The 15,366-nt window shown below is 40.0% G+C and overlaps 1 protein-coding gene across 1 annotated transcript in view; it reads right to left on the bottom strand.

Moving 5' to 3' along the window:
* The window catches only part of ZFR2 (zinc finger RNA binding protein 2), a 139,768-nt gene extending 136,124 nt beyond the window's left edge, over positions 1-3,644 (bottom strand). The window contains exon 1 of the mRNA XM_027851298.1: positions 3,409-3,644. Within this exon, the coding sequence (XP_027707099.1) occupies positions 3,409-3,644 (236 nt within the window). The remainder of the gene's footprint in view (positions 1-3,408) is intronic.
* Between the last annotated feature and the right edge of the window lie 11,722 nt (positions 3,645-15,366).

The following is a 15,366-nucleotide window of genomic DNA, read 5'->3' as shown; positions in this document are numbered from 1 at the left end:
ATTTAAGCACATACAGAACTGTAATAAGATCGCCATGACAACTCTCTCCAACTCACTGGAGCCCAAAACCAGTGCTTGATAGCAATTTAAAACAGTGTGGAATTAAACTCTGCAAAATGCAATTAGTCTTTAATTCTAAAGGCTTATGGTATTAATACTAAAGCCCATAAGACATTTTAAAACACAGTTGAAACAAAGGAGGTAAAAAATCAAGATAGTAATTAAAACTATGTTGCCTAAATTATTTTCAGATTTTCTTAATGACTTTCAGTTTAATAGATCTTGCTGATCAGTGACTGAAATGTTTCAAATCAGTGGTTATTTATTAAAAGTGAAACAACTATCTGTGAAATATTCTAACAAGTAGAGCAGGCACAATCTGAAGGGATGTCAAAAATTCTGTCACTCTTTACAGAATATCCTTTGTGAATACTGCTAGCTAAAATACTTCAATTAAGGAGATACCTTAAGAAGATCTGCCACCAAATTCTCTTTTTCATGATACATATTTTTTTCTGAACTAAGTATACAATATGGAAGATCCACATTTTAAAGAAACTGAAGTCAGGCAACAACTTAAAAGATAGTATTCTACTTCATATCTTTGAAATCTAAAATATATTAATTCTCTTAGGCCAAAGTTCTGTGTGTCATAATTTTCCCTTCATACTTTTCTCTGAATAAAATTCATGCCTTTCTCAAATGACAAGTTGCTACACCTTACAGATGCTCTTAAAGACACCCAAAATCCTGCTGCTCTTAGCACCCCTCCATTTACAGTACTTTCACATACACAGCTAGGGATACATTTCATCAACTGTATCAGAACATAAAAATGCAGCTGCAATAAATAACATTTTACAAATACCTTAGTTCAAAGAGATTTACTAAAATTCAGCAATCATTTTAAACAGCTTAAAACAAGTCAAACTCCATTTTTCCCTAACAGGTAATTATGATAGAAAGCTCAAAATTTAAGCACATCCTCCCTCCCCCCACCATCTGACTGGAGTACACAGGCGCAGTTCTCTGCTGTTTAACAAGGTACATAACTGGGCAAGTGGACTTCCTTTAAAAAAAAACACACTAACAAAGATCATAACTCTGTGATAATAATAAAAGTGAGTGAAACATCAAAAATGAAATAATCTGTTTCAAGAAAAACAGAAGGCCAGGAGGGTTTTCCTCATAAAATCTGTTAACAGCAGCTGCAGCAAAATATAATTCCTGAAGTGTTGTATATATTAAATAAGTACACTGACATTGCTCTGAATTATTGTCCCCAAATCCAGGTTTGTTTAGCCTGTTTCCTTAACAAATAAAAAAAAAAAGCCCAAGGTTGGAAAAATGGTATTGTAAAAGAGTGTTATAAACTAGATGGGGTTAATCAGCTATCAGATCCCAATCACCGAAAACAGGAGGTGGAGACATGCAAGTACTGCACTGATCATAACGGAAAGAGCAAGAACCTAAAGTATTTGGTAACCAATAGCAGTCATTTCTATCATCTGGGAATGGACTACCGATACGTATGCGGTAAGCTAAAAAATGCAAAGATGTGAAGCATCCAAACTGGGGGTTGGGGGAGAGGGACACCAGTAAATTGTATGGCTTACTGGTGAAAAACAGTGGAAACCAAAAATGGGGGTGGGGGGGAAGAGAAAACCTTCCCTCTTGTCCAAGGCAAGTACTGAAAATGAGAGAATGACAACCATTCCTAAGGGAGGGCTGAGAAATTTGAGTGTGCAGAAATACTCCAGAAACTGTCTAATCCTTAGGAAGGGCCTCCCTTCCCTATCAAGCTCCCCAAATTACCTGCTCTCAACAGAGTTCTTTGTCTCCACTTCCCATTCTTGCCCAGGTTTTCAGTTTCCCTGCCCTCCACCACCTCCATTTCTCATAATCACTGTCCACCCAGCCAAACTCCTAGCCACCTTTACCCTTCCGCACTCTACCCCAAGTAAGCCCCCTCTTCACACTCTTCTGTCAGGTCCCTGATCTTTCATCTCTCTGGCTGTACCCCAAATTCCTGGTGCCCTATATCTCCCTAGTTCCCCCATTCCCCCACCTTTCCTTCCTCAAGTCTTGGGTGCCCTTCTACCAGCTCCCCAACTTGCAGGTTCTTGATCCCTTCTTTATCCCTTACTTCCCCATCCCCACCACCCTCCAAATTATCCCACAGATCCCTGCCCCCATCTCTTTAGTCCCAGATTCCTCCATTCCCCAGGATTCCAAACTCGTAACACTCCTCAGTTCCTCTTACCTCTTTTTCCCTACTGCCCCCCTTACCTACAATTACCCCCAATGCTCCATGTGCAGCACACTCCAGCCCCCTCCCATCCCTTTCCCATCCTTCAGCTGCACCCCCCAATCCCCAGCTCTGCTTCCCACACAATCCCACTCACCTATCCTTCAACTGCACTCCTATTCCCGGCTATGCCCACACACCTACATATTTGGTCCCCCATTCCACCCCCACAGCCCCAGTTCTACCCCTCCATCTTAGCAGTTACCTCCCACACACCTCTGCCCACAGCCCTCAGCAGACTTCCCCAAACCCCAAAGCATCCCATACACCTCCAGCTCCTATCCTTCCCCACCAGCACCGTTGCCCCCCAATTCTTCCCCATCTCCTCAGAAGCTCCCATATCCCCAGCGCTGTTTCCAGCATCCTCCCTGTCCACCCCTCCCATCCCGAGCTGCTCCTGCAATCCCTCCTCTCCCCTATCTCCCAACCATCCCCTGAACTGCCCCCCTCCCCCCATCCCAGGATTTGCCTCCTGCACCCCCTCTATCTTTCCCATCTTGAGCTCTGCACCTCCTATTCTCTATATATGCTTCCCCCATCCTGAGCTATGCCCCCATCCCCTCTATCTATCCTGACTTCAGAACCTCTTCTATCTACCTTTCCCGTGTCCCCTCAACCTTCTCTAAGTGTTCTTCTCCCTGCCCCCCCCGCCTACTCTCTACATCCCTTCTATCTATCCTGCCTCCAGCACCTCCTCTATCTACACCCCCATCCTAGACTCTGCTGCCCCCCGCACGTCCTCTATCTATGCACCGCCCCCCCACCCCGAGCTCTGGCCCCGCACCTCCCACACCTCCCCATCAACACTCCCCCACCCCCGCCGCCATCTTTGCTGCGGCCGGAGCCGGCCCAAGGCCCCCGAAGGGAGGAGGACCGAGCGGCTGGGCCCGGGCCAGACTGAGCCAAGCCAGGCCGGGCCAGGCAGCCTCAGCCTCCCCGAGCCCGCAGCGCCGCCTCCAGCTCCCCCCCGCCACACGCCGCAGTTCCGGTCCGGCTACATTCTGAGGCGCCGGGACCTGGAGACGCAGAAGGCCGGACCCGGAGAAGGCCGGCGCTCCTGGAGGGGCGCGGGGAGAAGGGGCGGCGGGGCGGGGAGGTACCTGTACTGCGGGCCGGCACCGGGCGCGAAACCGTAATAGTTGCTCGCCGCCATCTTGGCGTCTTCACAGCACCCAGCCGGGCCCGGAGGGGGAGGAGGGAGGGAGAAAGAGGCGCTCAGCACGTGACTCTCGCGTGCCCCACCTCGCGCATGCGCTTCGAGCCCCCGGCACGCGCCCACTGCTCCCTCGAGGGCAGTCTGACTGACCTCAGATAGCCCCCTAAATCCTCTTCCCATGCAGCCCCAACACGAGGCTAGCCCTCCCCTAGCAAATACCCCCTTCCAATATCACTGCAACCCGGGAGACCCCATTCAAAATCAGACCTTCCGTAGCACCACCCTCATGTCAGCCCATCCCTGGACCCCTTTAATGATGTGGAAGACCTATGCAAGCTAGTCCTCTAGGTCTTCCACACCTGGACATTGACAAACTGATAGTATAAACAAATCCAGGTGGTCCCCCCCCTTTCCCCCATCATGGCACCTTGCTAAATTCATCATTTCCCTCTAAATCGCAGGTTCCATTTTAATTTAGAAGATGAAATATCATTCAAATGTTTAAAATATGGAATCTACAATATATATCTTCAGTTCTTTGGAATATTCTGTGGAATATTTTACCTTCTCAGGTCTCTTGGCACCTATACATTCAGAGATGTATGTATGTTGTGATCATATAGTTTTAACAACATGGAATTAAAATGCAAAAGAAATATAAACTCTTCCCATTGTGCCTACTCCTTCCTAAGTTTCCAATACAGTTGGGAATGTTCTCTGAGTGTATGATATATCTCAAGCTCATAGATTAAAGTAGAGAAATAAAGCTCCCTCCTGCTCATCAGCTAGAAGATTTATAGTATTTGCAGGTCATTAGTTTATTTTGGACAGTGCTTACAGTGGCATGGAGTCTACCGATAACTACCTAGATGGGGACCTGTCTGCTTCACCCTTCAGTCATGATTTCTGTTCATGCTCTTGTAGCCTGAACCTCTATTTCAAACCTGGCATGGTCATTTCATCTCAAGATGTTCAAATAGGAAAATAAGTGAAGTGTGGAAGAGAAACAATCCAAGGTGCAGACAGTGTGCTTTTAGTTCGATATGCTGCTCCTATCCCCATTTCCAAAAAGGATCATTGTATCCTCCAGAGAGGAAAAAGTAGTCCTTTTTCAAGACCAGAATCTGAGGATTTCCTCCCATCAGCCTCCTTTGAATTATTTCCTTCAACCCAGAAGATCTCTATAGAAACAGAAAGATGAGACAAGTTCTTTTAGGTTACACACTCAACAAATACAAATAATTGTTCTAGATGGGGTCTGACACAGACAAATTCCCTAGTAATTTAGGTTTTATTTAGAAACAAATTCAACGGTTAACAAAGGAGCTCGACTCAGCTGTAGCAGAAGGATACTCAACAAGAATTGGCATTGAGAGCCTCTTGAGTTGATTCAACTGAGCAAAGCACCCACCAGTGGAACCAGTTAGGTCAGTAAATCTCTTTCCTGTAGTAATATGTGGTGATGGTGAAGTACTATGTGTTGGTGTGGTGATGTTTGTGGGCTTAAGTCAGGAGCATAAGGTAAAAAGTAGGTTCACCAAATCCAACCCCATACCACCACCACCACCACTCTTCTTTCCAGTGCCCTGGAGATCTGGGCTCTAGGTTTTGGAAATTTACTGAGGCCTTGGTGGCCAATGTCAGCAGCAGCACACTGTGCTATAGAAGATCTCTTTAGGAAAGAGGAGGAACAAAAGGGCAAGACAGATGTCTGGTGTTAAAATAGAGCTCAACCCCATCTTTCACCTGATCCCAGAATCTCAGAGACTCAAACTCCAAATGACAAAAATCACCACTGACACCAGTGGCACCAGGGTGGCCACGCTCTGAACTGCCAGGCCAGAGAACTAAGAAGCAAAGGGAACAGGACAGGATACCACGTATGTGTGGAGGGGAAGTGGGGAGAGGGGTTTTATGCTGCACTCCACTAAGCCTGAGGGGAGAAGCTCATCATCCTGCCACCCCAAAAGTGACTTGGGGAAGAGCCCTAGGCTGGTGAGCTGTGGATTGGCTTTGAGGTACAGCCTTCAGGGAAATCATCATCAAACAGTAGGATTCAGAAAGTAAACAATCAGAGGAAATAAGGAAAAAAAAGACTAAAACAACGAAAGATCTCAGGAAGAAGAAAACTCAAACAGAAATCTTTGAAACATTAACAGTGGAAGGAACATGGCCTCCAGATATAACAAACAATAAATACTACAAAACAAAAGGAAATGATGGCACATTTGATGAGACACAGGACTCTGAGGAATTTAAGGAGAATGTGGAACCGCAAGATAGTGTTCCTTTGTGGTTTAAAAGAGAAATGAGGATTGTGAGAGCAGAATTTATGACCTCCATAGCAAAAATAATTGGCAGAATAGAAAAACTTTGATTTGAGACCACAAGTCTCACCAACCTACAAAAGGGATAACAATGGATTGGGAATGCAAATAAACATAAGTAAAGGACAATCTAGAAGAAGAGAAGCAAAAAAAAAAAAACATTAAAAGAATATTTGCTCTTTGTCCAATCAAAATATACTGATCTCAAAGATGAGAACCATAGAAACAACCTAAGAATTATGGGTCTTACAGAAGAATACTGCTCAAAAAGCCTGAACACCATAATGCAAGAAATAATAGAAGAGAACTGCCCAGAACTTCTGAACAATGAAAATGAAACATCAGTTTTAAAAATTAATAAATCACCACTAGAAAAAAAAACCCAGGGATGCATACTTAAATATACATGGTGGTTAAAATTTAACAATTCAATTCAGAAACACTAAGTTCTGCAAGTCACCTGGAAAAAGATCTTCAAGCACAAAGGAAAGGAAATTTGAATAACGTAGACTATTCTGTACCCTGACATGTACTGGGCTTGACTGAAAAAAACAACTGAACATCAACAAAAACAACAACAGTAGCAGAGACCCCAGTAAGAGACTCCTTTCTAAGTGTACTCGAGGCAACAGGGTTGAAGGCAGAAGTCAGGTAGAGGTAATAGTGGAGAGGCAGGCCTGAGGAATTATGGTGGTAAATCAATATGTTATTGTGGGACTGCATTATATTGATCTGGACACATCCACACTTCCCTCTATTGCCCTGGTCTCTTCTGCCCTCTTCTTGCACCATCCCATTTTGTAATATGTTCCCACAAAAACACATTGATTTACCACCATAATTTCTCAGGCCTGCCTCTGCTGCTGCTGCTGCCCCTGCTGCTCCTGCTGCTCTTATTCATTTGAACAGGCAGTTTGAAAATCAATATTGATTAAATTAAAACAATTCTGAGGTACTACCTCATATCTATCAAATTGGCTAATATGACAGAAAAAGAAAATGGCAAATGCTGTAGAGAATGTGGGAAGATATGTACACTAAATGCACTATTGATAGAATTGTGAACTGGTTCAACCATTCCTGAAAATAATTTGGAACTGTGCCCACAGGTCTATAGAACTGTACATACCTTTTGACCCAGCAATACCATTACTAGATCTGTATCCCAAAGAAATCAAAGAAAAAAGGAAAAGGACATATATGTACAAAGATATTCATGGCATCTCTTTTTTTATGGTGGCAAAGAATTGGAAATTGAGGGGATACCTATCAACTGGGGAATGACTGAACCAGTTGTAGCATATAATTGTGATGGAATACTGTTGTGCTATAAGAAATGATGAGGGGGATGGTTTCAGAAAAACCTGGGAAGACGTATGAACTGATACAAAGTAAGGTGAACAGAAACCAAAGAACTTTGTACACAGTGACAGCAATATTGTAACAATGATCAGCAATAAAGACTTAACTACTCTAACTACTACAATAATCCAACAATTACAAAGGACTCATGATGAAAAATACCATCCACCTCCAGAGAGAGAACTGATGAACTCTGACTACAGATTGAAGCATACTTTTTTCACTTTTTTTCTTGCTTTTTTTTTGCAACATAGCTAATATAAAAACTATGCCAAGACAAACACAGGAAAAATATGAACACAATTACAAAACACTTTTGACACAAATAAATACATATTTAAACAACTGGAGAAATAATCTTTGCTCATGGATAGGCTGAGCCAATATAATAAAAATTACAACTCTACCTAAATTAATTTACATATTCAGTGACATACCAATCAAACTATCAAACAATTATTTTTTGCAGCTAGAAAATATAAAAACAGAATTCATCTGGAAAAACAAAAGGTCAAGAATATCACCAGATCAGTAAAAAAAAAAGTGAAAGAAAATGTCCTAGCAGTACCAGATTTCAAACTGTACCACCTAGTATGTTCCAGGCACTCCCTGTGCTAAGCACTTTACAATTATTATTTAATTTGATCCTCAAAACAACTCTTCCAAGTAGGTGCTATTATTACCCTTATTTTACAGATGAGGAAATTAAGGCAAACAGCAGTTAAATGACATGCCCAAGGTCACACAACTGGTAAGTATCTGAGGCTGGATTTGAATTGAGTTCTTCCTAACTCTAGGCCCAGCGCTCAATCCATATGCCACCTTACAGCCTTTTTAAGACAAAAGGAGCAACAAAACCCTAGCAACAAAAGAGGTAGCCAACTGTTGATTCAAAGGAAAATTTTCCTTAGAAGTTAGAAGCTGAACTAAAAAGAAGAGCAGAGTCAAGCAGCCTGCCCAGCATAGATGTAGCAGATGGAATACTGTTGGTAAGGAGCAGAGAGAAGACCAGTTTGGCTGCATTAAAGTGTGCAAGTCAAAGAATAATGTCCAATGACCTTGGAAAGGTAGGGTGGGGTGAGCTTGTGCAGGACCTTAAAAGCTAAAAAGAAGAATTTATATTCTAGGTTAGAAGCAATGGGAGGCCACTGGATTTGGTTGAGCAGTGGGTCATATGGGCAAATCTGTTCTTAAGAAAATTACTTTGGCAGCCCTGTGTAAAATTGGGTTAGAGTTGTGAGAGATTTGAGACAGGGAGAACAATTAAGAGGCTGTTCCAGTAATCTAGTTGAGAGGTGATAATTGAAGTGGTGACTATGTGAGTAGAGAGAAAGGGCTAGAGGCAAGAAGTGTCATCAAGGTAGAAAGGGTAATATTTCACTAATAATTTTTTTAGTAAGAGCAAAAAGATTTTTTGTACCATTAAATAAAATTATTTTAATACTTATTTCATTTTTACCTTTTAAAATTTTGTGTATAATTTATAAAGTATATAATATACCAGTACAGTATAACATATATGTATAATTTATAAAAATATACATATATTATAGGTGTATACTCAAAAATGTATCACCTTCCTTCACATTTTTTTCATTGATTCCCTTGATATTCTTGACCTTTGTTTCTTCCAGACAAATTTTATTACTATTTTTTTCAACTTTATAAAATAATTCTTTGGTAGATTGAGTTATATGTCATTGAATAAGTAAATTAACTTAGGTAGAATTGTCATTTTTATTATATTGGCTGGGCCTACCCATGAGCAATTAATATTTCTCCAATTGCTTAAATCCATCTTTATTTCTGTGAAAATTGTTCTGTAATTGTGTTTTATAATTCCTGGGTTTGTCTTGGCAACTATTTAATATTATCTCCAGTTATTTTAAATGGAATTTCTCTTGCTGGTGGGTTTTGTTGGTAGTGTATAGAAATGTTGATGATGTATGTGGGTTTATTTTATATTCTGCAACTTTGCTGAAGTCGTTGGATGTTTCAACAAGTTTTTTTGTTGATTCTCTAGAGTCCTCTGAATAAAACTGTCTGTCTGCTTGAAGATAATAAGATTAGTTTTTGTTCCACCATTGAGCTAGGAAGGGTATCTGCATTTCTTAATACAATAAAACTCTATTTTTAAAATGTAAGAAACATTATTAGCTCAAGGGCCATAGAAAAACTGGCCTTAGGCCTAATTTGATCTCTCCATAGTTTGCCCACCCCTGGTCTAAAGCAGTAGTCCCAGTTCTCCTGTTGCTGCCTTTCTCTGTGAAGGAGAGACAGAGAGAGAGAGAGAAAAGGGAGGGAGGATAGAAGGAAGCAAGGAAGAAAGGAAGGAAGCAAGGAAAAAAGAAAGGAAGGAATCTTTAAAAATACTAATTGCAAATAGTATTCATGAAATGACCTGATCCCCTAGAGATTCCATTGATTACCAAGATGGAATCTCCCTACCAGTTCAATTAATCACAAACTGTTATCTACAGTTTTCCTTTCACTTACACTCTCTAGAGCAAAAAACAAACTCAGAAGGCCCATAAGTTATCTTATTTTTATCTAGCAAACAATTGTTTAAAATGTTAATAAACAATAATCAAAAATTTTAAATATATATATTTTAAGACCCTTAGTAATGAACTGGGGTGGGGGGAGAGACAGTAAAACAAAAGAGAAAAACAGAATGGAATAGATTCACCATTGTTTCAGCATTTTCACTAAAATTATCACATTCTTCAGGATTCTCTTAATAATCCTAGCTTTGAGCCAAGGAAAGGAAAAGGTTCCAGCAGCATTAGTCAATCCCCTGGGAAGAATCCACCCGTCACTGCCACTACACTTTTCTCTCCAACTCTTCTCCTTTGTCCTTAAAAGAGATTTTTAAAATTCCTTTGTTGTTCAGTTGTGTCTAGTTTCTTCATGACCCCATTTGGGTTTTTTTGGCAAAGATACTGGAGTAGTTTGCCATTTCTTTCTCCAGCTCATTTTACAGATGAGGAAACTGAGACAAACAAGGTTAAATGACTTGTCCAGGTTCACAGCTAGTAAGTATCTGAGGCTGAGATTTGAACTTACGTCTTCCTGACTTCAGACCCAGCATTCTATCCACTGTACCACCTCGTTGCCCTTTAAAACTCCTATGTTATCAGAAAACTCTAACTACAAGTTAAACAAGAGGTCATCTGAGGTCCGTTCCAACTCTTGAGACTCTATAAATCTCTGGACTTTGAAAGATCTTTTAGCCCAGCCTCTGGATTATCCAAATGAGGAAAAAGAGGTCCAAAGAGGGAAATTGATTTTGTCCAGGACCATATTGATTTTAATGGTCAGAAGGAGGATTTGAGCCCAAATCTTTCAACTCCAAATCCAGAGCTATTTCTGCTATGTTGAAAGTGTTGTCCCTCCTTCCCTGCGACTACCTATCTCATTCATCAGAGTAACTATTCCATGATTTCTATGCTGAGTGCCCCCATGATTTAGCTTTCTCCTTCCTTATCTCCACCCCCAAATTAAGCAAGAACAGATCTGCTTAATACTTGGACTATAAATAGTGTGAAACCATAGGTGCTGAATGAAGTCATGTTAATGACTTAGTAGATGGCATTCTTCCAGCGCAATTGTTCTGACCACTTGTGGTTGTCATCTGGCAGGTCTGGAAGTATAGATATCCTGCTATGTCCTGGCTGAAGTACAAATGGGTAATGGCATACTGCCTACCTAAAGCTGTGCTTGTACTTTTAATTAGATAATGGGTTCTGCCCTGCGGGCAGCTGCTGCAATATTTGGCTATTGTCTTCCAAATGGTGTGCATTTGGTGACATATCCTCTTCTGTGTAATATAAAATATTACACAGACACTGCTATACAGACTACTGCGCAGGATCAGAGCCTTTTCTGATCCCATTAACACTAGTCCCTTCCCTCTGTGGATTATCTCCTATTTATCCTGTCTATATCTTATTTGTACATAGTGATTTGTTGTCTCCCTCATTAGACTGTAAGCTCCCCGACAGCAATAACTGTCTTTTTCTTTTTTTTAATTTTTTTTTTTTTAGGCAATTGTGGTTAAGTGACTTGCCCAGGGTCACACAGCTAGTGTCAAGTGTTTGGTCTGAGGCCAGATTTGAACTCAGGTCCTCCTGACTTCGGGGCTGGTGCTCTATCCACTGTGCTACCTAACTGCTCCTCTTTTGCCTTTTTTTGCGTGTCCAGTGCTCAGCACAGTGCCAGAAAGACAGTAGGAGCTTAATAAATGCATACTAACCAGCTACACTGTTAACTAGGTTTATAATCAGACCTCAATTGACCTCTCACAGCTTCATATCTATCCTACAATAGATCTTGTTTAGGGGCTCTGTCACTTACTAGCTTCATGACAAAGGGCAAGTCACTTAGTCACTGTGAGCCTCTGAAAAACAAGGAAACAGTTCTATATGACCTCTTAGTTCCTTCCAATTAAAAAAATTCTCTGAGCCACTGATTCCTTCTCATGCAATCCACAGACTGTGTGCCAAACCTCCTCTTCACTGAATTAAACATACATTAATTAAATGAACACTTGTCAAGCACCTAATAGAGAGATGCAAGGCACTAAACTATGCTTGGTGAATATAAATGACTATTCCACAGACCTTGCCCCAAAGGAATACAAAATTTTAATAGTCCCAAGCTGCTACCTGGTCCTTGGCTCAAAACTACTCGGAGTAATGATTCATTAGAAATAAGTTACTCAAGAATAAAGATTATCGCATTTTTGTACTTGTATTTCCAGCACCTCTCACAGTATCTGGCACATAGCAGCTGCTTAATCAATGTTAGTCAATTGACTGAATGATCAGAACTTAATTTTGTGGCCCATTCCTAATAGCAATTAAATTGATATTATTTAGGGGTCAAGGAAGGGAGAGTATAGAAAATAATTGAAAAAGAGAATTGATTAGATTCTTTTATCCATATTATTTCCTAGATTTAACAGCAATTGGCCGCTAAATGAGGGATTTTTGTGATAAATTGACTGCCATTCCAAGGGAGTAGAAAAACACAGACCATGGACAGAATTTATGCATCCTAATGAAGTTTAGTGAAAAGTACTCGTTGTGTCTAATAGAGGTCTCGGAAAGAGCTGGAAATAAGACGGTGCAGCTGTGGTTCGCCTGTGTCTTAAGATGTGTCTTCACCAGCTATTTAGGCAGCAAAGAGGCCTATGGTCTCAGATCAACTTGTGTGGAGTAACAGCTCCCAGATGGCTCATGAAGGTCAGAGCATTGCAGATGAGCAGTAAGTACCTAAGATGGTTCACCAACTTTTTTTTTTTAATATATACAAAAGGTTCCATCCTCAATATAGGATAGTGATATTTCCATTTTCTAGTTCAAAGAGATTCTAAGGTAGTAGCTAGGGTGGCACACAGCAGACAAGAGCAAATATCTTTTGTATCTTGCTTTGCTCAGGACACAGAAATCTGTTACTTAGAGCAGTGGTCTTCAAACTTTTTTGATGGTTCACCCCTATCCGTAAAATATTTTTGAGTATACACTCATAACATATGTATAGTTATTTATAAATTATATATACATATGTGTGAACATATATGTAACACTGTACTAGTATATTATACTTTATAAATTATGCGCAAAATTTTAAAATATAAAAAAAATGAAATAAGCATTAAAATATTTTATTTAATGGTACAAAAAACTTTTTGTTCCTACTAAAAAATTTATTATTAATGAAATATTACCATTTCTACCTTGGCAACACTTCTTGCCTCTGACCCTTTCTCTCTGCTCACATAGTCACCACTTCAATTATCACCTCTCAACTAGATTACTGGAACAGCCTCTTAATTGTTCTCTCTGTCTCAAATCTCTCAACTCCAGCCCATTTTACACAGGGCTGCCAAAGTAATTTTCTTAAGAACAGATTTGCCCATATGACCCACCGCTCAACCAAATCCAGTGGCCTCCCATTGCTTCTAACCTAGAATATAAATTCTTCTTTTTAGCTTTTAAGGTCCTGCACAAGCTCACCCCACCCTACCTTTCCAAGCTCATTGGATATTATTCTTTGACTTGCACACTTTAATGCAGCCAAACTGGTCTTCTCTCTGCTCCTTACCAGCAGTTCTCCATCTACCACCCCGGGGCCTGGAATTCACTCCTTCCTTACCTCTCCTTAATAGAGTACTTCTTTTCCTTTAGGATGCAACTAAAACACCATCTTCAGTGTGAAGTGTTTTCTGATCCTCCCAACTATTAGTGCATCCCAAACTACCTTGTATTTAAATATTTTGTGTGCATGTGCACATATAAATGTGTTTATTAGCTTTATAATTTTTATAATTCCTTGTTATTGCTGCCAATAAAATGTAAACTCATTGTGAGTAAAGATTATATTATTCTTTGTACTTGTATCCACAATGCCCAGCATATGGAAGGTGCTTAATAAATAGTTGATTGTTTGAGTGACTGAATGAGAGCAATGTAACAATGTGTTTCATTATTTTTTTTAAATCTTGGTTTTACATTTTGCAGTAGAGTGATTCCCAGGTATGGTTCTAAGTTCAATTTATTTCAGTCCTTGGTTTTGATGGCTAACATTTTACTAATGCTTAGCACAGTGCCTAGCACATAGTAGGTGCTTAATAAATGTTTGTTAATTGATCAACTGATTGATTGAGACATGGAACCACCCCAAGAACTAAATATGTTTCACACAGAGGACAATGAAAAGGAGATGGTTGATGCAAGCAGGCTGTAACATATAATCAACAAAGAACTCTGAAGAACGAGAATAAAGGATGTCATCAAATAATTGTATGACAGGAAGAGAAAATGGGCTGGTTACATGGCAGGAGCAAAGAATGACAGGTGGATGGCCAAAGAACTCCATTGGAACTCTCTAACGGGGTGGGGGGAAGGGGACTCCCAAATCAACAAGATCATTGATCTATTTGAATTCACCGCTGTCAGAGCTGAAAAAAGATATGAGAAGATCCAAATGGAAGAAGTGCATCTGTGACTGAGCTTAAACCATGATTCTCAAGGTTTTTGTTGAAATTTAGCTAGTAAATTTCTGTTTTCCCTGACGTCATTCAGCTGAACTTGTAAACCCTTAAGACAGGCTTGACTTTAATCTATTTGCCAAATAGGCTCAAAACCTGTTAAAATTCTTGATTTGGGAGCACCAGCCCTGAAGTCAGGAGGACCTGAGTTCAAATCTGGCCTCAGACCAAACACTTGACACTTACTAGCTGTGTGACGCTGGGCAAGTCACTTAACCACAATTGCCAAAAAAAAAAAAAAAGAAAGAAAGAGAGAAAGAAATGTTGTTTAAAAAAATTCTTGATTTGGAAGATTTTTTTAAACAGGTTGGAAAATTTTCTTTCCAGTTTTTTAAAGGGTGGAAATGGAAGAGTTTTTGTAAGTCATGTTTCGCATACTTTTCAACCACAAAGGCTTAGTTTTTAAATGTCTCTGTGGCTTCATAAAATCGTTAGATAACAATCCCAAAGAATAATGTATACTTTGGGCAGGATTTATTGTGAATGAAGAACAATAACCATAAATCCACATTTCAAATAATCTTGATAATCTCACATTTTTCATTCAACTCTTTCTCAGATCTCATGAAATCATTTGTTGTTTTCACTTCTTATTACAGTTGATGAAGAGCCCATAATAAGAGCAGCAACATCAGCTTGGCCACTTTCTGCTTGTTCTGTGCTCACACTATTAGTATTATTTTGATCCATAGGCTCTTTGCAATAATCTTTTTTAATTAATTGTTGATTTTGTGAGCTAGCCTAATTAAAACTAGGTAACATGCCCCATGAATTTACTTAATTACACATCCATAAACTGCAATGCATCCTAATATGCTGACAGTAATCCAATGAGTGGAGACAACATTGTCCACCATTCCTTGTTGTGAAACTCTGACTCTTCCCTCAGAATTCCTCCATGTGACTATATAACATATAGACAGATACAGGCCAAATGTCAGATACAGGCTAATATGTGTGTATACTTATATGTGTATATGTATATTTGTATAAGCATATATACATATACATATATATGTAAAGCTTAATTTCTTTCTGATTTTTTTTCAGATGAAAAATAAGTAAAGTGCTGACATTTTCTCCCAGCACTGCAGTTTATCTTTTGGTGTACTTCCTAGAGTGTAGGCCTCCTGTTTTGGAGACCACTATCTATAGGGAC

The sequence above is a fragment of the Vombatus ursinus genome, unplaced genomic scaffold, assembly GCF_900497805.2.
Source record: "Vombatus ursinus unplaced genomic scaffold, bare-nosed wombat genome assembly UNPS02009173.1, whole genome shotgun sequence".
Lineage (NCBI taxonomy): Eukaryota > Metazoa > Chordata > Mammalia > Diprotodontia > Vombatidae > Vombatus > Vombatus ursinus.
Note: the sequence above shows the minus strand (reverse complement) of the source record. Positions and strands in the feature narration are given on the sequence as shown.